Raw genomic sequence first — 26,816 nt, 5'->3', positions numbered from 1 at the left:
TTCATAGTATTGTTTATTAAAAAAATAGGTGATATAGTATCAGACATTTTATACACTACCGTGCAAAAGTTTGGGGTCAGTAAATGTTTTATAAATTAATACTTTTAATTGTATGCATTCAACTGATCAAAAGAGACAAAGACAAAAACTTCTATGCTATTATAAAAAAAACTAAATCTATTTTAAATTAACGCTGATCTTTTAAACTTTCAATATTATAAATTTTTAAAACATTTTTATTATTTAAAAAAAATCTAACATGGTTTTCAACAATGATAATAATGAGAAACTTGAGCATAAAATCATATTTGATTAGATTCTGATGGATCATGTGACACGGAAGACTGGAGAAATGGTTGATGAAAATTCAGCTTTGCACCACAGAAATAAATTATGTTTTAAAGTATATTAAAATGTAAAACTGTTTCACTATATTACTGATTTTACTGATTTTTTCCCCATCAAATACAAATGCATACAGCCTTAAAAGCATAAGAAGCTTCTTTCAAAAACATTTTTTAATCTTAACGGCCCCTAACTTTTGAAAAGTAGTGAATGCTTATAGGTTTTGTCCATCACCAAAAAGATAAAAGAACATTTATCATAGAACAATGCATACACAAGCAGAAAATGATTTTCAGAGACATTTCCAAATGCATCTTCATTAGCTTATTATAAGCTTATTATTATATAAATTTTATATTAAAAATGAAAAAGAATCAGAAAGAGGATGAAAACAATAATAGAGTTTTCATATAACCCTGAATTTGAATGATATTGAGTACTAGCAACAAGAGCTGACCTCCTCAGCTACTGACTTCTCTCCACCAGGCCATAGGGGGGCACTGTTTATTTTGGATCCCATTTTAACAGTTTCATTCTGAACACTGTCTGTCCCAATCCTCTTCTGGATTTCAGAGGCCATTGTTAAAAATGCCTTCTCTACGTTGTTTGCATTCTTGGCACTTGTCTCCAGGAATGGGATTTTGAGTGACTCAGCAAATTCCTGAAAAAAGTACAAATGAAATGTAAAATATATCAATTTTAGCTCAGATACGGCAATCCTGTATTACAGACCTCACCATGAATTTGCATAAGCATTACCTTTGCTGTGGTAAAGTCTACCACTTTTTTTGGAGAAAGGTCACACTTGTTACCGACTAGCAACTTGGAAACATTTTCACATGCATAGCGATCAATTTCTTCTAACCATTGCTTCACATTGTTGAAAGACTCCTGTACAAAACAAAGTACTTTAATAGGCATTAATAGTAAGCAATTCTACATACACAAAATGCTAAATTATTCAACATTCTGTAATATTCAAAAATATTACCTGCTCAGTGACATCATAGACTATTATTATCCCATGAGCCCCTCGATAATAGCTAGATGTTATTGTTCGAAATCTCTCTTGCCCTGCTGTATCCCACTTCAGGATGGAGAAAAGCATGGCATATGTAAAAAAAGCACAATGTTGTTTGCGAACACTTTAAGAAAATGGAAATATCAATCCTCAACAGGGCCTTTTTGCCCTTTGGGACCAATCCAAGTGATAAAAGTTAATTGGCAAATTATTAGTTATTGTAACAACAATAATTAGATTTTAAATGTTTTTGCTCCACAGAGGTTTGTTTAAAACAAAACTAATAACTGGATAAAAAAAGAAAACAACTTAGACACAGCCAGACACAAACCAACTAGTTGACTCTTTGTTGAATATGAATGGAAATACATTTCTATACTCACAATCTGCAGTTTGACAGTCTTTCCCTCCATTTCAATAGTTCTTATTTTGAAATCTACTCCAATAGTGCTGATGTAGCTCTCTGTATAGGTGTCATCCTGGTGAAATAAGTGTGTGTCATCAACAGAAGTACTTATTTTAAAACAGAAAATAGTGGAAACTTCTAAAACAGATGAAGGTGAAAAAAATTAAAATGAAGGTGAGTAAATAATTTATAGAACTACTTTAAATTAATGACACCATTCACTGAAGAACATCCAAAGAGAAAATGACAAGTAAAGGGGAAAAATGATTTAGCTTACAGCAAACCGTAGGAGTAAGCATGACTTTCCCACACCAGAGTCCCCAATCAGCAGCAATTTGAACAAGTAATCACTGAGAAAAACATCATAAGCTATTATTAACATAGCATATTAGTGTACTGGTGTTCATGCTATGTAAGCTACACTAGGCCAGAATTCTTCTCTAGTCATTGTAATCGAAGAAAGACTGTTAACCGTTAGCAACACAGTACCCCAATAAAGTAAACAATAGAGGCATAACTACTTACTACTCAGGATTCATCCTTAGGTTAATTGATCACAGAACGCAGAAAGGTGTTTTTAGCTCGACTATTTTGTTCAGCTGGGTTCTGTCCTTGGAAATGCAAACAGCAACAACCGTGGCAATAGTGAACCCAGATACTGCTCCATCATTTATTAAAGCCTCTGATCAGGTTACAAAGTGGCCATTACCTGTTTCTTAAAGTTGCAGCCTAGTAGCGAGCGACAACAAGTGTCAAAGGCATGACACTATGTTGTTTTCTGCCAAATTCTGAACAACTTCTGAAGATATAATTGTTCATGAACTATGCAACTTTACCAACAGCCTATCCAGCAAGTTGTCATTGTAGTATCAGTGTTTAAGTTAATCAAATAAAAATTATAAAGCTTGTGAAATTTGTATTAACAGGCAAGAAAAAAAGAGTGTACCCAAGACCATCACTACTACCCGTAACCAGTAAAAAACATACAAACTACCTTGTAATAGTAAACTACTGCCGCTAGAGGCCGCTAAGGAATAAGGAAGAGTCCACTTATCTTGTTGTTGTTGAACGTTAGTCACTTTCAGATGTGAATCAGCCCACTGTAAAGTTATTTCATTGGAATCCATAAAAAAGTTCAAAAGTTCAAACACTGTTCAACACCTAGCTTCAACACATGGCTTCACAGACAAGGCTTAAACCTATAGGCCAGACTAAAATCCAAATGTTTGAACTATTTTAACTGAAAGCAACATGCACTGGCATATCTTAGTTCACCCAAAAGTGAAATTAATGTCATTAATTAACTTTCTAGGGGGAGTCATTAATTACATAATTTTCATTTTTGGGTGAACTAACCCTTTAAAATATGTTACTGCCATTGTTTTGTTTTAAGATGCACACCAGTAATGTTTTGTTTTGTAAGGCACTTTTATAAAAGCTAGGCTTACTTAAATGTTCTAACTGAACTAAAACTTAACATGAACATGAACATCACATAATATGCTAATAAGCAAAGAGGCTATCACTGCATTAAAATGTAGCAAGCACTCAGAATAAAAGGTACAGTGCTTTCACTGGGGCAGTACCCTATAATGTACAAAAGTGAAGTAGGGCAGATTCTGGGTCTTAGCGGTAGTTTATGGTAAACATTTTGTAAGTTTTATTATTATAGTTGAACACACGCATACACATTTTCGGCAGAGATTGTGCCTGAGGGTGGCGCTCTAATGTTGATTGACAGGCTTCACATAGACGACACATGTACATGTTTTTTTTTTAGCATTGCCATAATGCAGTATTTATTGCTCCCGAATGTTGTTTAAGAATATTACAAGTTGTGGAGGAATCCAGTGAGGAAACGAAACAATACATAGTAATAAATGTTGGGATATTATTTTTATTTGACAGTGCAAGAATCAAGCACTATTGCAACATTTTTGAGTGCAAAACCAAACAAAGATAATGACTGTCATTCTGGCCTGTGCCAGTCTCCTTTAGCTGTTTACGATGTAGTGCAGCTCCTGCGCATGCGTTGTGGTGCTCACATGAACAGCATCGGCCGTAGATTTAGGAGATTGCACAGGCCAGAAAGAAATTGTTGAATAAAGTAATTATTTTTTGTTTGTTTTTGCGCACAACCACTGGAGTCACATGGACTATTTAACAAGGTTTTTACAACCTTTCTGGACCTTGAAAGTGTTAAAAGGATAGTTCACTCCAAAATTAAAATTTGATGTTTATCTGCTTACCCCCAGGGCATCCAAGATGTAGGCATGCATGTCAATGGGGTGTTTTCTATGAGAGTAAAAAATACACAATCCATATTAAACCCTGTGGCTCGTGGCGACACATTGATGTTTTAAGACACGAAACTATCGGTTTCTGCGAGAAACCGAGCAGTATTTGTGTTATTTTTTTTACCTCATATCAGACGAATCTCATCTAGTATTCCTATATGGCCGTTATTTCCGTCAAATAAGGTCAAAACCCGGCACGATCTTAGATATTTATTTACACAGATGCCGATCTGGACCATCCGTGGCACTAATATATATATATATATATATATATATATATATATATATATATATATATATATATGTACACACAGGTCTGTCTCAAAAAATTAGCATATTGTGATAAAGTTCATTATTTTCCATAATGGAATGATAAAAATTAAACATTCATATATTTTAGATTCATTGCACACCAACTAAAATATTTCAGGTCTTTTATTGTTTTAATACTGATGATTTTGGCATACAGCTCACGAAACCCCAAAATTCCTCAAAAAATTTGCATTTTTCATCGGGCCAATAAAAGAAAAGTGTTTTTAATACAAAAAAAGTCAACCTTCAAATAATTATGTTCAGTTATACACTCAATACTTTGTCGGGAATCCTTTTGTAGAAATGACTGCTTCAGTGCTGCGTGGCTGAGGTGTTATGGAGACCCAGGATGCTTCGATAGCAGCCTTAAGCTCAACCGTAATGCCATGGTCAGTAAACCATGGTTTTGGCACTGTGAGCAGGTGCCAGGTCGTGCTGAAAAATGAAATCTTCATCTCCATAAAGCTTTTAAGCAGATGGAAACATGAAGTGCTCCAAAATCTCCTGATAGCTAGCTGCATTGACCCTGCCCTTGATAAAACACAGTGGACCAACACCAGCAGCTGACATGGCACCCCAGACCATCACTGACTGTGGGTACTTGACACTGGACTTCAGGCATTTTGGCATTTCCTTCTCCCTAGTCTTCCTCCAGACTCTGGCACCTTGATTTCCGAATGACATGCAAAATTTGCTTTCATCCGAAAAAAGTACTTTGGACCACTGAGCAACAGTCCAGTGCTGCTTCTCTGTAGCCCAAAGTGGCTTGACCTGGGGAATGCGCCACCTGTAGCCCATTTCCTGCACACGCCTGTGCACGGTGGCTCTGGATGTTTCTACTCCAGACTCAGTCCACTGCTTCCGCAGGTCCCCCAAGGTCTGGAATCGGTCGTTCTCCACAATCTTCCTCAGGGTCCGGTCACCTCTTCTCATTGTGCAGCGTTTTTTGCCAAATTTTTTACCTTCCCACAGACTTCTCACTGAGGTGCCTTGATACAGCACTCTGGGAACAGCCTATTTGTTCAGAAATTTCTTTCTTTGTCTTACTCTCTCGCTTGAGGGTGTCAATGATGGCCTTCTGGACAGCAGTCAGGTCGGCAGTCTTACCCATGATTGCAGTTTTGAGTAATGAACCAGGCTGGGAGTTTTTAAAAGCCTCAGGAATCTTTTGCAGGTGTTTAGAGTTAATTAGTTGATTCAGATGATAAGGTTAATAGCTTGTTTAGAGAAACTTTTCATGATATGCTAATTTTTTGAGATAGGAATTTTGGGTTCCCTATATCAAGGGAACTTCGCACTGCGTCGAAACGAAGAATTTGGGGATGCTCCCTAAGCATCAACGCATCTGAAGTATGAATGAAACTAGTCCAATCCTGATTGGTGTTATGTCATGACATGACGTAGATGTGACGGCATACCCGGAAGCTATAAAGGGGAGGCCGGGGCATAGTTATCGCTCTTTAGCATAATTCTCTGTGTGAAATTGTCTGTCTATTTATTGTTGTTTGTCCCTATATTTAAATATATAAAGAGAATGGCAACTAGAAGCTCAGACGATGTGTGCCTCCATGCCCCCGTTTCATGTCAGGTGCGGACACACATTCGTTGTGTGTGCTTTGTCTGGGTGTTCAGCATGCCACAGCGGCTCTTGAGGGAGCCGCTTGTGAGCATTGTGAGAAGCTGGCACTCAAAGTGCTTCGCTCGCGGCTGGCCGTTTTCAGTGATGGCGGTCAGCCCCGTGAGCCCCATGGTTCTGGACCCGCGGCCCCCGAGGCGGCTCGGCGTCGCAGATCATGGGGTTTACAGCTGGATTTGTCAGCGGAGATTTAGACTGCCGAGGCACTTCCTCAATCATCCGCTAACAGTTCGGATGATCTCCCTCCCCGCTTGGAAGCCCGCGCTGCGGCTTCTTCCCCCTGGGTGGGCGGTCCGATGCTCGTGCTCTCTGGTTCTGAGGAACGGCGGATGGTGAAGATATTGTGTCACCACTTCATCCACCCGTCAATGAGGAGTTGGTTGAGGTGCTGACCCGTGCAGTAGCCAAATTAAACATCGATTGGCCACAAGAAATGCAGAAGATCCAGCCACCAAGCAGGCTGGATGATCGCTTTCTTTCTCGCCGGGTTCAGGCTCCTCGCCGGGGCTTACCATTTTTTTCCAAGGTCCTGGAATAAACCATACTCCGCGTGTGTCTCCAATCCCCCAGTACTGGATTATTCTAACATGCTGGGAGCGCGCAAGGCTGGTTATGGGACTATGCCGCGGGTGGAAGATGCTCTCGCAAGCTATCTTTCGCCCGAATCGGAATCATCCCTTAAAGCCCCGGTACTGCCCACCAAACCATGCCGTGATACATCCGCGTTGGTGGCCAGGGCATATATGGCGGCTGGGCGGGCTGGTAGTTCCCTACTTACATTATCAATCTTGCAGGCATACCAGGCCGACCTCCTCAAGGAACTAGACGAGGGAGAGGGTCCCTCTCCGGAGGATATTTTAGAGCTCCGGAAAGCTGCCGATTTTTCTATCCGCATCATCAAGGAGACGGCCCGTGCCATCGGCCGCTCCATGGCTTCTATGGTTACTGTGGAGAGACATCTCTGGCTCAATCTGTCGGGGATGAAGGAGAAGGACAAAACCTTTCTCCTAGATTCCCCGATTTCGCGTTCGGGTCTGTTCGGCGATACCGTTAACACCGTCGTCGACAGATTTCAGGAGGCGAAAAAACAATCGGCAGCTTTCCGCCAGTTTCTCCCTCAGCGTTCTAAGGGGAAGGCTGTCCCAAGTGGGCAGCCTCAGCCGTCAACCAGCTCCTCGCACTGGCAGGTGCAGAAAGAGAGTGTCGCTTTTAGAGCCCCTCCTCCGGGAGCCTGGCAACAAAGGCGATACTCTCACCAGCAGTCTTCAAGGCTGAAGGGTGATCTGAGGAATGTCCTTCTTGCTAAGAAGGCTGCTGGGAAGAAGTCCTAGCCGCGGTAGGGCTTCTAAAAGCGGTCCCTTCTAAGGGCTTCTAAGAGCGGGGGCAACCGAGGTTGCATTCCGTGCGGCGCTCTTGGGAAAACGATGTGGTAATCCCGCCGTCACTGACGCTTCGGGTCACATCATTTTTCCATGGGCAAGTGCTGTCCCAGTCGTCTTGAAAAAGACCCTGCCAGGGTTCCGCTTCAGGGGGCTGGGAACGAGGTTCAGATAACACCCGAGGTCGGCCTCAAGAGGCTGATTCCCTTAGTAGATTATCTCGGCGCATGGAAACATGGACTGCAGTGGTGCCACAGCGGGTTCGGGTAGTGGAACAAGAAGTAAAATCCTTGCTGACGAAGGAAGCCATAGAAAAGGTTCCAATGTCGGAGAGGGAGGCCGGGTTCTACAGCCGGTACTTTATAGTTCCAAAAAAGGATGGAGGGCTTCGGCCGATTTTAGATCTAAGGTATCTGAACCCGGTCTCTGAGGAGATTCAGGTTCAAGATGTTAACTATCCCTACCATCGTGAGTCAGATCCAGCCCAAGGACTGGTTCGTCACAATAGATTTGAAAGACGCCTATTTCCATATATCCATCCTTCCATGCCACAGGAAGTTCCTGAGGTTCGCTTTCGGGGGCAAAGCGTACCAATATCGTGTACTTCCATTCAGTCTAGCTCTTTCCCCTCGCACGTTCACGAAGTGCATGGATGCAGCTCTGGCTCCATTGAGACTTCAGGGCATCCGTGTACTGAATTATATCGACGACTGGCTAATCCTGGCACAGTCGTACGAGATGGCAGTTCGACATCGAGATGTAGTTCTGTCACACATCCAGTGCTTGGGGCTGAGACCCAACACGAAAAACACACCGTTGGCGTCATGACCAAGTCTTGAATGTCATTGCAAATACCATCAGCTGTGGAATTGACCACTGTAAGCGCCTCCGCCCAGTGAAGAACACTATTGCTTTTGTCCGGGCTGGGGACAAGCCACCACTAGCGGCCAGGGCCACCTCATCAGGGCTGCTAGCAACAGCACGAGACTGGGAGTTGAAAGCTGACCTGGGGAAGCAACTGAAATTCCCAGAAGCTGTCGCCACCTCAACATTGCGGCCTGACATGCTACTCATCTCAGAGACCTCTAAGCAGATCGTTCTCCTTGAACTTACCGTACCCTGGGAGGACCGTATCGAGGAGGCCAATGAGAGAAAGAGGGCAAAATACGCTGAGCTAGTGGAGGAGTGCCGGAATAATGGGTGGCGAGCACGGTGTGAGCCCATTGAGGTTGGATGTAGAGGGTTTGCTGGCCAGTCTCTCTGCAGGGCCTATAACATCCTGGGCATCATAGGGGCCAGTAAGCGAAGGGCCATTAAGGAGGTCACAGAGTCAGCAGAAGTTGCCTCAAGGTGGCTGTGGATAAAGAGAGGAGAACCATGGGTGGGGTAGGGCTACCTGGACACAAGCTAGGGCCTGATCAACCCCGGCTGGGTCGCCTGGGTGAGAGTGTATGATGCTTGAAAGACCCGAAACACTCCGTGACCCCAGGTAACATCACTGATGATGTGTCCAGGGTGCATCAAGGTGATGTATGTGATAAGCTACTGTCTGGAACAACCAGTGACGATCAGGAATAGACTGATTGACAACCGAGAACAGTGTGGTGGCAGCTGGAGAGACAGCGGACAGCTCGGAGAGACGGCAACGGGGTAGGGAGGGTTAGCAGCCCAACCTGCATCTTCTGTGAGGAAGAACCCACTTTACAAGCTACAGATCGACCTATGGTGTTATACCCTCAGGGATCCCCGAGAGGGGGGGAGGATGAGGATCCCACTCGGATAGACCAAAGGATACCGACACACAGCGACGGAAACATGACGACGAGTGCACAATGCTTTTGCGGCAAAGTGTGCAAAAACCCACATGGCCTTAGAATCCACCAGGCCAAGATGATTGCGTGCGGATGGTTCCTGTATCACAGCGCACAGGGAACACCCCTGGTGAGACGCAGGAGGAGCTAGGCCCGGAGTCAAACCACAGCGCCCAGAACCTCCGAGTGACACAGGCCCCAAAACCATGCAGAACATCAGAACATCGGCGGGTAAAATGGCCCCAAGCGAACAAGGAGAAGGAGTGGCTCCAGTTTGACGAAGACGTCGATACCATCTTGGAAGCAGGAGTCAAGGGTGACGCGGACCGACGCCTCCTGACAATGACTACCATCATCATCAGCCTAGCAGCTGAGAGATTTGGGCTGGAGGAGAAGAAAGTAGTGAACCTCCCTTACACTATGAACAACAGGGCGCACAAGATCCACCAGCTTAGGCAAGAGCTGAAGAGTCTGAGGAGGAGGTTTAAGGAGGCGAGGGAGGAAGAGAGGGGTCCTCTAGCAGAGTTGCGTGTCATCCTTCGTAAGAAGTTAATGACTCTGAGGAGAGCGGAGTGGCACAGGAGGAGGAGGAAAGAGAGGGCCAGGAAGCGGGCTGCCTTTATAGCGAATCCCTTTGGGTTCACAAAGCAGCTACTTGGCAAGAAGCGGAGTGGCCGGCTTACCTGCTCCAAAGTTGAGATCGATCGTCACCTCAGAGACACCTTCTGTGATAGATCCAGGGAACAAGATCTGGGGCACTGCCAGCACCTGATTGATCCACCTGCACCAACTCTGGACTTTGACGGAAAGGAGCCCAGCTGGAAGGAGATCCAGGAGGTGATCAAAACGGCTAGAGCAAGTTCAGCTCCAGGACCTAGTGGGGTACCTTACAAGGTTTATAAGAACTGCCCGAAGCTACTCCACAGACTCTGGAAGATACTGAAGGTCATATGGAGGAGGGGAAAGGTTGCTCAGCAGTGGCGGTTTGCAGAAGGGGTGTGGATTCCAAAGGAGGAAGAGTCAAAGACCATCGACCAGTTCAGAAACATCTCACTGCTCAGTGTTGAGGGCAAGATATTCTTCAGCATTGTTGCTAGGCGGCTGACCGACTACCTCCTGAGGAACTCTTACATCGATACCTCGGTCCAGAAAGGAGGGATCCCAAAGGTGCTGGGGTGTCTGGAGCACACAGGCGTGGTCACACAGCTGATCAGGGAAGCCCGGGAGAATAAGGGAGACCTGGTGGTGCTGTGGTTGGACCTTACAAACGCCTATGGGTCCATACCCCACAAACTGGTTGAGGAGGCCTTGCGCCGGCACCACATCCCAGACAAGTTTAGAGACCTCGTTCTGGACTACTATGGCAGTTTCAGTCTCAGAGTCTCTGCAGGGTCTACAACATCAGACTGGCACAGGCTTGAGAAGGGAATTATCACTGGATGTACAATTTCAGTGATATTATTTGCACTTGCCATGAATATGCTGGTAAAGTCTGCAGAGGTCCAGTGCAGAGGTCCCCTCACCAAGTCGGGTATTCGCCAGCCGCCCATTAGGGCTTTTATGGATGACCTGACGGTGACGACACCACACGTACCAGGGGGCAGGTGGATCTTGAAGGGCTTGGAAGAGATGACATCCTGGGCGCGCATGTGCTTCAAGCCAGTAAAGTCTAGAGCTCTAGTGTTGAAGAAAGGAAAGGTTTCCAACAAGTTCAGCTTTACACTCGGCAAGACCCAGATACCATCAATCACTGATAAACCAGTGAAGAGCTTGGGAAAGGTGTTCGACTGCAGCCTGAAGGACACGGCAGCCATCCATGCAACCAACATTGAACTGGAGGGCTGGCTGGCTGCAGTAGACAAGTCAGGCCTACCTGGCAAGTTCAAGGCCTGGATTTACCAACATGGCATCCTCCCACGGATTCTCTGACCCCTCCTGATTTATGAGGTTCCAATCTCCACCATCGAGGGCTTTGAGAGGAGAGTCAGCAGGTTTCTATGGAAGTGGCTGGGCCTACCTCGAAGCCTGAGCAGCATTGCTTTGTATGGCCAGAACAATAAGTTGAAGCTCCCCATCAGCGGCCTGAGTGAGGAGTTTAAGGTGGGCCGGGCCAGGGAGGTGCTGCAATACAGAGAGTCACTAGACCCGATGGTCTCCCAGGCGGGGATCGAGGTGAGGACAGGGCGGAAGTGGAGGGCAGTAGCGGCGGTGGATGAGGCTGAGTCACGGCTACGGCACAGGTCATTGATAGGAGCAGTGACGCATGGAAGAGCTGGGCTGGGTAGCGGCACAACACCTCGCTACAATAAGGCACAGGGGAAGGACAGGAGAGCACTGGTGCAGCAAGAGGTGCGGGTAGCAGTAGAGGAGGAGCGGGCCAGCAGGATGGTTGGAATGCGGCAGCAGGGAGCCTGGACAAGATGGGAGAATGCAGTGGACCGTAAAGTCACATGGGCGGAGCTGTGGAAAGCAGAACCCCATCGCCTACGGTTCCTGATCCAGGCTGTCTACGATGTACTACCAAGCCCATCCAACCTGTTCAGCTGGGGATTGGTGGAGTTGCCAGCCTGCACCCTCTGCCTGAAGAGGGGGACTCTGGAGCACATCCTAAGCTGCTGTCCAAAAGCACTGGGCGAAGGGCGCTACCGTTGGCGTCATGACCAAGTCTTGAAAGTCATTGCAAATACCATCAGCTGTGGAATTGACCACTGTAAGCGCCTCCGCCCAGTGAAGAACACTATTGCTTTTGTCCGGGCTGGGGACAAGCCACCACTAGCAGCCAGGGCCACCTCATCAGGGCTGCTAGCAACAGCACGAGACTGGGAGTTGAAAGCTGACCTGGGGAAGCAACTGAAATTCCCAGAAGCTGTCGCCACCTCAACATTGCGGCCTGACATGCTACTCATCTCAGAGACCTCTAAGCAGATCGTTCTCCTTGAACTTACCGTACCCTGGGAGGACCGTATCGAGGAGGCCAATGAGAGAAAAAGGGCAAAATACGCTGAGCTAGTGGAGGAGTGCCGGAATAATGGGTGGCGAGCACGGTGTGAGCCCATTGAGGTTGGATGTAGAGGGTTTGCTGGCCAGTCTCTCTGCAGGGCCTATAACATCCTGGGCATCATAGGGGCCAGTAAGCGAAGGGCCATTAAGGAGGTCACAGAGTCAGCAGAAGTTGCCTCAAGGTGGCTGTGGATAAAGAGAGGAGAACCATGGGTGGGGTAGGGCTACCTGGACACAAGCTAGGGCCTGATCAACCCCGGCTGGGTCGCCTGGGTGAGAGTGTATGATGCTTGAAAGACCCGAAACACTCCGTGACCCCAGGTAACATCACTGAGGATGTGTCCAGGGTGCATCAAGGTGATGTATGTGATAAGATAAGTGTTGGAGCCGGCCAAGAAGACGAGTTTTCTGGGGGTTATATGGGACTCGATTTCGATGCGGGCGCAATTATCTCCTGTGCGAGTCGAGACCACTCTGGTGATAGTCTCAGCAATAAAGCTAGGCCAGAATATCAATGTGAAACACTTTCAGAGAGTGTTAGGGCACCTAGCGGCAGCGTCCACTGTTATTCCCTTCGGCATGTTGCACATGAGGGCCCTGCAGTGCTGGCTAAAGACCAGGGGGTTTTCCTCCAGAGGGAACCCCTTTCGTATGATCAGAGTAATGCGCAAATGCCTTCGGGCTCTAGTCATATGGAAGAAAGTCTGGTTTCTGTCCCAGGGACCAGTGCTGGGAGCATCATGTTGCCGGAAGACCGTTTCAACAGATGCATCCCTCACTGGTTGGGGCGCGATCATGGAAGGCCGCTTTGCGAGAGGTCCATGGGAGGTCCGTTATTCCTCCTGGTACATAAATTGTCTAGAGATGATGGCGGTCTACAAAGCTCTGAGGAGTTTTTTTCCCGGATCTCTGCGGGCACCACGTTCTGGTCCGCATGGACAATATGGCCGCCAAGAGGGGTTGAGGTCGCGCCCTCTGTGCAGACTGGTGCATCTCATCCTCATCTGGTCACAAGAGAAATTGTTATCCCTCAGGGCGATTTTTTTATCCCGGGAATACAAAATCAGGGGGCAGACATACTGTTGAGGCAGGGGCTGAGGCCCGGAGAATGGCAGCTCCACCCGCAGGTGGTGGAGCTGATATGCAAGAGCTTTGGCCCAGTGGAAGTGGATCTTTTTGCGTCTCGAGAGAAATCCTACTGTCCACTGTGGTTCTCCCTCACACATCCAGCCCCGCTGGGGTTGGACACCATGGTACAGACGTGGCCGAGGCTGCATCTGTACACATTTCCCCCTATCGCTCTGCTCCCCGGGGTCCTGGAGAGAGTCCGGCAACAAGGAGCCAGTCTTCTTCTGGTAGCTCCTCGTTGGCCGTACCAGGATTCCTACCTGGGATCTGGCGGTGGTCCTCGAAGGATTGGCTGAGGCCCCCTTTGAGCCACTGGAATCCATTGAACCTAAATATCTGACCCTAAAAGTGGCATTTCTTCTAGCTATCACACCTCTGAGGAGAGTGGGGGACCTTCAGGCCTTGGCATTGAAGCCGACCTGCCTGGAGTTTGCACCCAGAGGAGTAAAAGCCATCTTGCACCCTAGGCCAGGCTATGTGCCTAAGGTGCCCTCTCATGTGGTCAGGTCTTTAGTGGTACAGGCTTTCCATCCTCCGCCTCATGTGACGGCGGAAGAAGGGAGACTTTTCCTCTTGTGCCCTGTTTGTTTTCAAACCCCGTGTGTTTTGGTTCGCCTAAGAAGGGGTTGCCTGCATCTACCCCTACTATTAGTAATTGGATAGTGCAGGCTATTTGTATATCAGGTTGGCGGTTTGCCTTCACCTATAGCCGTTAGGGCACATTATACCAGGGGCATGGCCTCCTCGGTTGCCTTCTCTCTGGCATTCCAATGCAGGATATCTGTGAAGTGGCCGGTTGGGCCACTCAGCCAACGTTTATTAGGTTCTACAGCCTACACATCCCTGCGACTCCCGGCGCTAGGGTGCTTCAATCTTAATTGTGCCTGGTCTCCAGCTTCACAATAGGGCAGGCGTACCCTTGGTGTGGCCTAATGGGTACTCGTTCCCCAAATTCGTGCGAAGTTCCCTCGATATAGGGAACGTTTTGGGTTATGTATATAACCCTTTTTCCCTGAGAGGGACCGAGACTGCGTCTCGTCGCCAAACCACGTATCGCCTGAGAGCGTTTTGCCTCATCGCGATAATTGACGCTACTATGCGCCGGCCTCCCCTTTATAGCTTCCGGGTATGCCGTCACATCCATGTCATGACGTAACACCAATCAGGATTGGACTAGTTTCATTCATACTTCAGGTGCATTGATGCTTAGGGAGCAACCCCAAATTCGTTGTTTTGACGCAGTGCTCATTCCCTCTCAGGGAACAAGGGTTATATACATAACCCGAGACGTTTTCATGAGCTGTATGCCAAAATCATCAGTATTAAAACAATAAAAGACCTGAAATATTTCAGTTGGTGTGCAATGAATCTAATATATATGAAAGTTTAATTTTTATCATTACATTATGTAAAATAATGAACTTTATCACAATATGCTAAATTTTTGAGAAAGACCTGTACATATATACAGGGAGTCGCCTGTCAAGTGCGTCATATCTGCGTTACCCTCAGTTTTATTTGGCAGAAGCGCTTTACTCTTAGCAGTGTGAACAAGTCACAGCAGCCACCGAGCGAACACACAGAGTAACGTCATAACATAATTTTAAACACACATAAATGCATCTAATATGATAAACAGAGCTGATTTACCTCATAATCATGACCGAAAATCGCGTAAGTGCGGGCTCCCGGCGACTGTGTCCCGTCCCGTCAAAATAAAAGTCCCGGTGCTCGTGAACCGTGTGTTTGTTTAACAATCGCTCCAGCGGCCGTGCTCAGCTCCACAACACTCGGTCCTGCTCTGCTTCATACTACAGTAACATTAATAACCGCATCCATGAACATGATTTCTCCCCAAGTCCTATTTTCCACCGGCTGTGAGGTGAAGACCACATGTCCCAAGATACTGCGCTCGCACTTGGCGTCATCAAACTACACCTTTGTTTAGAATAGGCGCCCTCCAGTGGACGGAAAGTTGCATAGTGCACCTTTAAGCTCCCCTGTCAGTCCGGTGACATGAGAGAGGAGAGAATGAGAAAGAATCAGCAACCAGAATGATTATCTCGATGACAGGGCTTGTAAACGTCTTTATCAAACAAACACAATGTTTTATTTCTCATCGACCCATGACTGTTTGGACTATTATTTTTATATTACACATAGCCCGCAAGATCGGACGCACAAACATACATGTTCTGTATGCGCGCCGCCCTTCAGATGCCAAGTCAACTTGAGAGAGACTGAGACAGAATAGCAGAACAAGAACGGACCCTACGAAAGGAAAATATATTTACCAATATATTTTCTTGAAATATATTTTAATATATGGAATAATATATTGATGGTATTATAAAATATATTATATATTCATGCAATATATTGCAAAATATACAAATGATTGCCGCTTTCAATATATTGCAATATATTGGAAAATATAAATATTAAATCCCATATATGTGAATATATTGCATGATATTTTCAAATATATTGCAATATATTTTTGTTTCGTAAGTGGGAATACTAAGAGATTCATCGGCCTGCCGGGCTTTGGGAGCTCTAGCCCATAATGAGTCCAGCGTGCTAAAGTTATGCTCTGTTAGACACAACACATAAGCAAAACGATCTATAACAATGCAGTACTATTACATGAAAAAAGTTTTACTCACATGTGCTGCACCATTCCTGTCGGATCCAAATCCAGCATCAACCGGAGATTTGTTTACAAATGATTCTGCAGTGAACTGAAGTGAACATGTCTTCCTCACGTGAGCTGGAACTTCATTAAAAATGAAGTCCAACCATTCATTCCTAATATTAGTATCAGAAGGATGCTTATGCAGCGACTGTGTTCTTCCACAAACAGGAATAGCCCTCCAGGAGTCGGTGGGTGAGGCTACTGGATTAGACGCGCTGTGGAGGTGTGTGTTTTGTCGCACACTGACGTCAGTATGAAGCACAGGACCGTTTGCTGAGCCTGGTGTATATAAAAGCTTTTCTTTGACTAACAAGGAAGTTTTCAGCTCTGAAACTAAGAGGATATTCTTATATTACCATGACCTTTTATATATCAAAAGCTCAAGGGAAAGTTGATTCCTCAATTCATCATCCCTTTAAAATTCTAAAAATGTCACGCAGCTTCACAACTGGTAGACATACTGTAGCCTTCTTGAAGTATTTTCTTCCTCATAAGAGTAAATAGTTTAACAAGAAGTGCAATCAAGTCTTGTTTGTATGGCGGGCATACCCACTCTCTCGTGGATATTTTCACGATTGCCCGGAAAAAATCTGACTCAACTGCCGACAACGGCAGCATGTCCTCCACTATATATAGATATTATTTTGTTAAATTCTGTCTGGGTGATAAGAGCTTGCGGTGGAGAAAAACCTAGTTTTGGTTGCTTTAATGTCGTGGCTCTGTCTCCTCCTGGTAGCAGAGCTCACGTTCCTGGGCATAAGTTGCATGTTACATAAACATTCTTACCTTTCACCTCAGCGGGAAAAGTAGCGCTTGTACTTCCAGTTTGTGAAAGCTACCTTTGAAGTCATTGTAGTGTCTTGTATTGATGAAATTAGACACCGGAAAGCACGATTAACAAAGATACTTTTTTAATCAATCCATGCAACAGCAGAACCATCCGTATCTCAGATCTGTTCTCTCTTATCTCACCCCCTGCAGCGACACCTAGTGTCAGAACATAACAGTCATTGGACATGCCATCGCTCTGACTCCTGGACCTGATCACTGGTCGCATGTGCACGCATGCACACACACACACACACACACACACACACACACACACACACACACACACACACACACACACACACACACACACACACACACACACACACACACACACACACACACACACACACACACACACACCGATCGTTTCGTGTCTTAAAACATCAATGTGTCGCCACAAGCCATAGGTTTTAATATGGATTCTGACTCTCATAGAAAACACCCCAATGACATGCATTATACGGCATACAGAGTTAAAATCTTATTTGTGTTCTACTACAGAAACAAACAGAACTACATCTTGGATGCCCTGTGGGTAAGCAGATAAACATCAAATTTTCATTTTTGGGTGAACTATCCCTCTATTTCTAGTAGGGGTGTGCATTGGCACTGCCTTCACGATTCGATTCGATTACGATTCACCAGGTAACGATTCGATTCAATTCGATTCTACGATGCATTGCGATGCATCAAAATTCTACTGCAGACAAGGGTCGTAGATCCTTCGCTATAAAACATGCCACCGATCGCGTGATCCTCTTTGCTCTCTTGGAGTTGTGTGGCAATGCTGACACCAGCGACTCGTCAATTCTTGGCTGGGATGTGTTGACTTTTTGTGTTGTTGTTGTCAAGGATGCCAACAATCGACATGGTTTGTAAAGTTAGTTGGATTGCCAACGTGCTTAATTTTAGTGTGGCAGATTTTACACACCGCGTAAGACTTGTCTAGTTTCCCATTCCCTTCATAAAATCCGAAATGTGCCCAGATGTCCGCCTTCCAAGCTTTGGGACCGTTTTTAATAACCCGTCTATCGTGGTCATCTCCCTCCGCCTCAGCCATCTTGCTTGTTGTTGTTGTTATTCTCCCGGAACCGGAAGTATTTGAAACTTCACAACTGTATTGTCCGCCAGAAAATAAACAGTGACATAATCGATTATGGCACTTTGCCGCATCGATACTGAATCGTTCATGCCCCGCATCGCGATGCATCGCCGAATCGATTATTGTTGACACCCCTAATTTCTAGGTGCCTGAGAGCTCTTGGATTTCATCAAAAATATCTTAATTCGTGTACCGAAAGTGAACAAGGGCCTTACGGGATTGGAACGATATAAGGGTGACTACAGAATTAAAATTTTGGGGTGAACTATTCCTTTAAGGTCTGGACTCAGAGGTGCCTGTGTAAAAATGATTCTTCATGCTCCCTTCCAACCATTCTTTCACAATTTGACCCTGATGAATCATGACATTGCATCCTGGGATATGGCCATAATGTTTAAAGAAACGAAAAGCTCCATCAATAAGGTTTAGAATAACTGTTCTCAAAAACATATAACATGCTAGAAACATGAAAATCGCAATAATGATCCAGTCATAGACTATTTAGCATTTGCCTATTTAAATCCAAACCACGACAAATATAAATAGCAACTCCAGGATGAGCTTTGAGAAACCTAAAAATCCTGGATGTCAAATCCAGATAACCGAGTGATCTACGAAGAACAGGGGCTGATGATGTTGGTAACTATTGATGGTGACATAAGCATTATAGGGGCCTGATCCACTGAATCTAATTACTGATTATGTAGATGATAAAGTACTTATTTCATATTAGTGCTGTGATTCTACAGTATTTTATCCAGCAGTGTTACTTTCTTTAGGTTTACTCCAGTTTTTGTAATGATTGAAAACTATAACAAATAATGAAATGATGTACAATCAAAAGCATAATCTTTTATTTTATTTTAGTTACTTTATTTAATTTAAAAAATGATTCTATTCTTCACCCTTATTGGCTGTCATGCTGAACATTTTGAATAGTTTTTTTTTATTTTTTAATTGTCATTACTATGGAAGAGTTACAAAAATAATCTTGCTGCTAACAGGTACAGTAACAAAAACAACACAGACCTGAGACAAGAGGTCCAAGAGAGCCAATTAATGTGTTCCCTTGACACTAATACACTCAAGAGACTACTGAAAATAACAGAAAATGATGTATTGTTTCCTTGCAAAGCTAAGGAGATCCTTCTACCTCTACAATATTTTAAAATATTTTAAAATATTTATTTTCAGAAATTCCAGAAATAAGACTCGTAAATGAGACATGCAGCACACACATGTGACTTTTAACATTGTGCAGCATACAGTAATTTTTTGAGAGATAACGTAGCAGGAATAAGCAATACTTTGGCATTCCCACTCATCTCATTCATGGCAGACATGTCTTGGTAAATGCTGCCATCTTTACATCACGATCATCTTTTGAGCCAATCATCTGACCCATACATACAGTCAAACCAAAAAATTATTTAGACACCAGATATAATTTTTGGTCCCACTTTATATTAGGTGGCCTTAACTAATATACTTAGATAATTAAAAAATAAAATTAAAATTAGTACAAATAATTAGTTACATTTATATAGTGCTTTTCTAGGCACTCAAAGCGCTTTACATAGAAGGGGGAATCTCCTCAACCACCACCAATGTGCAGCATCCACCTGGAGTAATTACAAGTAATTACTGTGTTCATATTGTAGTGCAAAACACTTGCTGATAATGGATATAAGGGTATAGTTATAGGCACAGGTGTGGTGGTATGGGTAAATTTAGGGTTAGGTGTCGACTGTGTAATTATAAATGTAACTACAGAAATTAATTACAGATCTAATTACATACAGGTAAACTATAGCGAATAAACTGATAATGTGAGACAATCAAGGTGTCTGAATAAATTTAGGGTTGACTGTGTCATGACACTGATCATTGTATTAGAAAGAACTGCAACAGACAGAAAAAAAAAAAAAGTAAATATGGAGATGTGTTTTGTTTCTTTAAAGCCATATACAAATCAGTAACTAATGAAACATACAAAAGTTAAAATAGATCAAAAAAAGATATTTTTTTTAAATCAAAGTACAATGCTAATTTTAATTGCTTGCTGTCAATGCAAAAATATACTTTTTTTTTACCCTATTTGTGCAGGTGTAGTTACAAACTTTACCAGTAGGAGCAATGTTTAGTAACTCTGAACCCCTTGTTCCACTTGGGCCTCTTTATCCACAAGTGGGTATAAAATACTGACCTGAGGCTTAATTCACTTACTCAAACCAGGCTCTCATAGTCTCTACAGTCATAATAAGCTCACAGTGGCTGTCCCATGACCAATGTTTCATAGACTTAATTACTATGATTTCTCTCTGGTCTTTAGTCTCATTAGGGTCAATGTTTTAATTAACCGCATTTCCATTGCAGGAACCTTCTCCAGGAACTAGGGACTTTGGGGTTGCACTCGATGTGTTATTTGGTCTAGAAATGTAGGGGTATTGAATTATTTCCCCCTCAGAAATTCCCTGCTCGCAAGGAAGTACTTTTTCAAAGCTTGGGAAATTTTGGGTGTGGAACTTGGGTGATAAACATACTGATTGGTTGAGTTCAGTTTGGTTTTATTTCAACCACCATTTTTAAAAGTCTGCTGCGGTGTGTGCAGTAAAGTCTGACGTCATCCTTAAAATGTATCACACAAGGTTTCATCACCGGACTAATAGGAATAATTTTCACGGTATTTTAGACTCCAATGGAAACAGACAGCAACAGGTCAGAAGAAAAAAAATTCTGGGACAAATTATTTTGGGTAATTTTGGTTGAAACATGGCTATTGACATAAATATTATTCTAAAAAGTCCTGTACTTATCAATACTGCACATTTTATATGTGTAATTGTAACTAATCTGACAACCTCAAATCAAGTAATACGGATTTATAACTGAAGTTGTTCAGTGACTGATTTGTTTACACATTCACAGTACAGCCAACAGGTTGCAAAAATTTGAGAACTAAAGCCCGAGATCTGAAAATAATATGTTTAGTTCATGATAGAAATTAGGGGTGTCCCAGACTAAGGATTTACACATTCGAATCAGAATTTTCGAATCTCTCTTTGGTCGACCGATAGTCGAATCATCTGTGTGTGTGTAAACCATAGACCGGAAAAAAATAAACGGTATAAACAGGTTGGGAAGGGCAGGACACTAGTCAGCCACCACTTTTAATAAAGTGATGAAAACTAGGCTACACTATACATTCGTAAATTAACCGTTCTCTCATAACATTTAAAAGTCGCGATCGAAACACAGAACATCACACAAATATATAAAAGAACATTTTGATAAATAAACCGAAAAAAAAACCTGCCTAGAGAGGAAAAGAACACTTTGAGTGTGTTTATATGCACGTTCTTAAGCCGATTGTGCCTAAAGGGGGTCGCACACCGGATTGAAGCTCAGCGGCGTGTCTCAGGTATCTCACACCAGGCAGACGTGAACATTATATACGCGCGAGCTCAATTTTGAATCGACTTCTGACAGAAGAGCTGCACAATGAGTGTATCTTGTAGCACAGGGTGAAATCAGTATGTACATTCACGATTTGAGGGAAATATACATTTAATCGCCGCGGACAGGCGTCGAATGCCAGTGTATATGTATTCGAATTCTAAAGGCGCGGCGCATCCAGTGCGAAGCTCAGTGCCCTTAAAGGGGCGATCGCTCATTGCCGCGAGTCCCGCGACATGTCTTTATAACACTAATATTGAGCACCCCCATATTGCCAAAATGGTATGATCCTCGTTTCATAACACCCACGAAGATTCGACCATGAGATCAGTGGTTGAATCCGGTCCTGCATATCGATGCATCAAATCTTCGACTATTAGAGGTCACCCCTAATAGAAATACTTCAAAATTGAGTTATTCACATATTCTTATTCTGACAACTTTTTTTTTTTTAAACAAAAAAAAATATTTTTCTATCAAAGTTGAATGGAATGCAAAAACTTTGAAGCTCAATATCTCAAAACCACTCAGAATGCAGATAGAATATTATAATTCTAATGTGGTGATTTCTCGAAAGCAAAAGTGCAAAAACGGTTCCCTGGTAAATCATTTTCAGCTGTTTTTAGAAATTTTTGTCATGATTAAAAAATGATTAGGAACATTTTTCTGTATAGGCCTGTATGTAACACAAATCCCCAAAGTTTTATTAGAAACATTGTTTGCTATTAAGGCGTAGATAAATCTAATTGGTGAGTTTACTTGAGGCACAAGAGGTTTATCAAGGGTTTATGATATGTGGTAAACAAAAGTAGATGTCATTAATACACTCTCCCACAGGTCTCATTAATCTGATGTTTCAAGATGATGAAATGGTTTGACAAAAGTCCCAATGGCCCAATAAATACTGTATGTCAGGGTGAATATTTCATATTATTCAGACTCATAATATGACTCACTATATACTTATAGTAAATGGTACTTGTACTTATACATACAGTCCCTTACAAAAGTCTTGTCGCTTATCTATTTTCTAGAAATACCTGATATTAACCTGACTTTTAATTAATTAATTGGTGTTAGAAATAGCTCATATGAAAAGCTAAAACCCTCCCAAATGATGTTTAATGCACTGAAATAAATAATTTTCACAGAAAAAATATTTATCATTTAATCAAGACAGAAAGGTCAAATTTTTGCAAGACAAAAGTTTTGTCGCCTATACAGAAATGGAACAAATTTACTGCAAATACAAAAATATGTCAGCAAATTAAGTTGTGGTGCTGTGAGATCCAAATTTAATATCTTGTATGACTTCCATGAGCTTGAAGCACTGCATCCATGCGGTTTGGCAAGGATTGATACAATTTATTGATGAAGTCATTAGGAATAGCTAAGAAAGCAGTCTTGCATGCCTCCCAGAGTTTATCAATATTCTTTGGTTTCGTCTTCCATGCGTCCTCTTTCATCCTACCCCACATATGCTCAATGATGTTCATGTCTGGTGACTGGGCTGGCCAATCCTGGAGCATCTTGATCTTCTTCACCTTGAGGAACTTTGATGTGGAGATGGAAGTATGCGATGGAGCACCGTCCTGCTGCAGAATTTGGCCTCTTTTATGGTTGGGAATAAGAGGTAGCTAAGATTTCTTGGTATTTTAGACTATTGATGTTGCCTTCCACCCTGCAGATCTCTCGCACACCCCCATACTGGATGTAACCCCAGACCATGATTTTTCTGCCACCAAACTTCACTGTTTTCTGGGTGAATCTCGGATCCATTCAGGCTCCAGTAGGTCTCCTGCAATATTTGCGGCGACTGTAGTGTAATTCAACAGAAGATTCATCTGAAAAATCCACCTTCTGCCACTTTTCCAGCGTCCATTTTTTTTAGCAGGCTGTGGGCCTTGGCAAATGCCACACGGTTTTTCAATTGTCTTTTGTTTAGCGCTGGCTTCTGGGCACTGATTCGACCATGGAGGCCATTTCGAGACAGAATCCGACAAACTGTTCTGGTTGACACAGGGACTTCAGGTGACCAGGTCTCGTGGAGCTCTGCTGCAGTGGAAAATGGGCTGGCCACCTGGATTTTCGAGCCAACAAACGGTCCTCTCGAGCAGTTGTCTTGCGGGGTCTGCCTGACCTGGGCTTGTCAAAAACGTCTCCAGTCTCTTCAAATCTTTTTTTTTATCCTCTGTACTTGACGCTGAGAGACATTGAAGGTGTCTGCCATATCAGCAGTGGATCTGGTCTTCAGCCTCTTGATAATCAAAACTTTAGTCTCAGGGTGAATCTTAGGCATGTTTGCAGAGGTCTAGTTGCAGTTGATGTGAAGGTCTAGTGTACTGGGATTCTTTTTATACACACTTGAGACCTAACTGATCCATTATTAGTCACAGGTGAAGCTCATATGACAAGGTGACAACACTTATGTCTTTGCAAAAATTGACTCAATGGGCTTTACCAAGCTGTGAATATTAGAAAACTTTTTGAAAGTTTAGTTTTTCACTGAAACATTATCGCAAAAGCTGGTGGGATTAAAATGAGCAATTTCTTGTAAAAATATCTTGATTAGAAATATATTTCAGCGGCACTTTAGGTCAATTTGTACACAAGCGACAAGACTTTTCTCAGGGACTGTATATAGGAATTCATCTTTGGCAGTTTTGGGGGTGCGGGTTGATAAGATTATGGAGTGAAGACTATTAAAAGAGTTAAAATATTTATTAAGGTTTTGGCCATACTGTATTTCACACAGATATCATTGTATTTTCCATTCTGAGAGTCGATTATGAGGAAGTCCATTGGGATATTTTATTGTTTTCATCAAGTAGACATAAACAAACAAACAAACAAACAAACAAATAAATAAATGTTACTCACACACACCGATCAGGCATAACATTATGACCACTGACAAGTGAAATCAATAACACTGATTATCTCTTCATCACGGCACCTGATAGTGGGAGGGATATTAGAGATGTTCCGATACCATTTTTTCCCTCCCGTTACTGATTCCGCTTGTGTGGTTCGATCAAACAGGCGAGCTACTGTAGATCAAATTGTTCAAGAAGTTAATGCTGGTTCTTATAGAAAGGTGTCAGAATACAGTGGGCATGTGAGCATCAGAACTGGACCATGGAGCAATGAAAGAAGGTGGCCTGGTCTAATGAATCACTTTTACATCTCGTGGATGGCCGGGTGCGTGTGCGTGTGCGTCGCTTACCTGGGAAACACATGGCACCAGGATGCACTATGGGAAGAAGGCAGCCCGGCGGAGGCAGTGTGATTTTTGGGCAATGTTCCTGGGGGGGAAACCTTGGGTCCCGCCATCCCCGTGGATGTTACTTTGACATGTACCACCTACCTAAGCATTGTTGCAGACCATATACAACCTTTCAAGGAAACGGTATACCCTGGTGGCTGTGGCTCTTTTAGCAGGATAATGCGTTGGGTTAATGACGAATAAGGTTTTCAAGATCATTTTTTATTTTTTTTTAAGCAAAACGGTTTTAAAATGCATTTTTATGTCCATACAAATGTTTGATGTTGCTTCATATTGGTTTTACAGCTTTTTAGGCAGCATTAATTCATTATTAAACAAGATTTCTGATTTTACCACCCAGAAAATGTCAGGTGGTGCGACCATATATTAATTTAAATAAATATACATTTAATGTACTTAGCACTACTGAGAACTTGTAAATATCAGTCCTTGTAGTGTCTTAAATGCATATTGCATTATAAATTCCCCTTTCATTTCTTTATTTATTGTCTTTTTTATTCCAATTCATATAAATGGCTACTTTTCTATGTGTTCAAACACCAATTTTTCGATAAGGAGTTTTTATTTTTGTTTTTAATTGTTAAAATGATTTGTATATGTTATATAAAGTTTTACAGTTATATTTCTTACTTTATTTTGCAATTGCAGTGGAAATTGATAAATTTAAAAGAAAATATGCTGGTTGCACCACCTGACCATGACCGGTCGCACCACCTGACGTTGTGATCAATAATGATTGATATTCACAAAATAAAAGTAAAAATGTCAATGCATTTTATTCTGGTTTCAATTGCCTTTATTTTAATCATCAGACCAATTTATGTAACTCAGTAATATAATAATATTTCATTAACAAGAAGTGCAAAACAATACAGACAAAACCTCAAGGAACAAGTTAAATAAATGAAAACATCTTTTATATGGAACTAGTGCAAATATTGGGCCCAGAATCTATCAATCTATTGTTCATTCAAATAGACTCATTAGTAACAGTAAGTCAAGATAAAAATAAATAAATAAAAACATTTGATTATCGATTCTTTAGAACGTCTCGGTTATGTATGTAACCCTCGTTCCCTGAAGGAGGGAATGGAGACGTACGTCGAACGTGACCGACTGAAAGGGAACTAGAAATTTAAAACATTTCTATTATTAACATGTAATAACTGTGTAATTACCACAAAACATAACATCTTAACTTTAGTTGTATTTTATCTAGATATACACAAAACCTTGCTTTTCTTTTGGCAAGGTACTTTGCCCTTGCAACTGGATCACTTTTTAAAGGTGTCATGAACTGGCTTTTTTGTTTTTATATATACTGTTGTCTGAGGTCAACTAATGATGTTCGTGTGGTTTTTACATTCAAAAACATCATAACTAATAAGCGATAGTCTATTTTCTACACTGGTTTTGAGGCTCTCTCCTGAACGCTGGGTTTTGATTGGTGTGTCACGGGAGACTTAGAAGTAAACGCTGTCAGTTCATTGGAGGGAGGGATTGTTTTGAAAGCGGCAACCAGAATGATTCTCGCGACCACAGGGCTCGTGAACGTCTTTATCAAACAAACACAATGATTTATTTCTCATCCACCCGCGATTGATTGAAATATTATTTTTGTATTGCTTGGCCTGCCCGATCGGTGGATAGAAGCACAAACTGCACACACACACATGGACGTGCTTATTATTCTGTAGAGGCGTGTTTCGTCAGTCGATGATGTCAGGATGAAGCACAAGACCGACGGCCTGGTGTTTATAAAAGCTTTTCTTTGACTAACAAGGACATTTGCAGCTCGGAAACTTACAGGATATTCTTATATTACCATGACCTTTATATATCGAGCTCTATGTTGTGCGGTTTTCTCCTTGCTTGATAATGGCATCTACAAAAACAAATGAAAAAAGATTAATTTAAAGATGCAATATGCAATTGTTTTAGTATCAGTGTTGGTTATTCTTGAAGAATATGATTTTTAGATGGACAATGTGCTTAAATGGTTACCCATACCATCATAAATATATATATATATATATATATATATATATATATATATATATATATATATATATATATATATATATATATATATATATATATATATATATATA

The 26,816-nt window shown here is 42.7% G+C and overlaps 1 protein-coding gene and 1 pseudogene across 1 annotated transcript; one reads left to right on the top strand and one right to left on the bottom strand.

Moving 5' to 3' along the window:
* Nucleotides 1–381: 381 nt before the first annotated feature.
* zgc:171927 (uncharacterized protein LOC100124616 homolog) lies at nucleotides 382–2,775 on the bottom strand. The gene is made up of 7 exons (XM_067451700.1): nucleotides 2,482–2,775; nucleotides 2,298–2,383; nucleotides 2,050–2,122; nucleotides 1,750–1,845; nucleotides 1,337–1,432; nucleotides 1,105–1,236; nucleotides 382–1,006 (listed from the first exon to the last, which is right to left on the bottom strand). The coding sequence occupies exons 2-7, from the start codon at nucleotides 2,309–2,311 to the stop codon at nucleotides 785–787; spliced, it is 633 nt and encodes a 210-aa protein (XP_067307801.1). The 5' UTR covers nucleotides 2,312–2,383; nucleotides 2,482–2,775; the 3' UTR covers nucleotides 382–784.
* Nucleotides 2,776–9,271: 6,496 nt separating this feature from the next.
* On the top strand, nucleotides 9,272–12,583 carry LOC137085143 (uncharacterized; annotated as a pseudogene).
* The last annotated feature ends 14,233 nt before the right edge of the window (nucleotides 12,584–26,816 follow it).

This window comes from Pseudorasbora parva, chromosome 8 (assembly GCF_024679245.1).
Source record: "Pseudorasbora parva isolate DD20220531a chromosome 8, ASM2467924v1, whole genome shotgun sequence".
NCBI lineage: Eukaryota > Metazoa > Chordata > Actinopteri > Cypriniformes > Gobionidae > Pseudorasbora > Pseudorasbora parva.
This window is presented reverse-complemented; position numbering and strand designations above follow the sequence as displayed.

What these genes read in the sequence shown, in the direction of transcription:
- zgc:171927 (XM_067451700.1), bottom strand. An exon ending in GCTTACTCCTACGGTTTGCT is followed by an intron (nt 1,846 to 2,049) that starts GTAAGCTAAATC and finishes TTATTTCACCAG; the next exon opens with GATGACACCTATACAGAGAG. An exon ending in TCTATGATGTCACTGAGCAG is followed by an intron (nt 1,237 to 1,336) that starts GTAATATTTTTG and finishes TGTTTTGTACAG; the next exon opens with GAGTCTTTCAACAATGTGAA.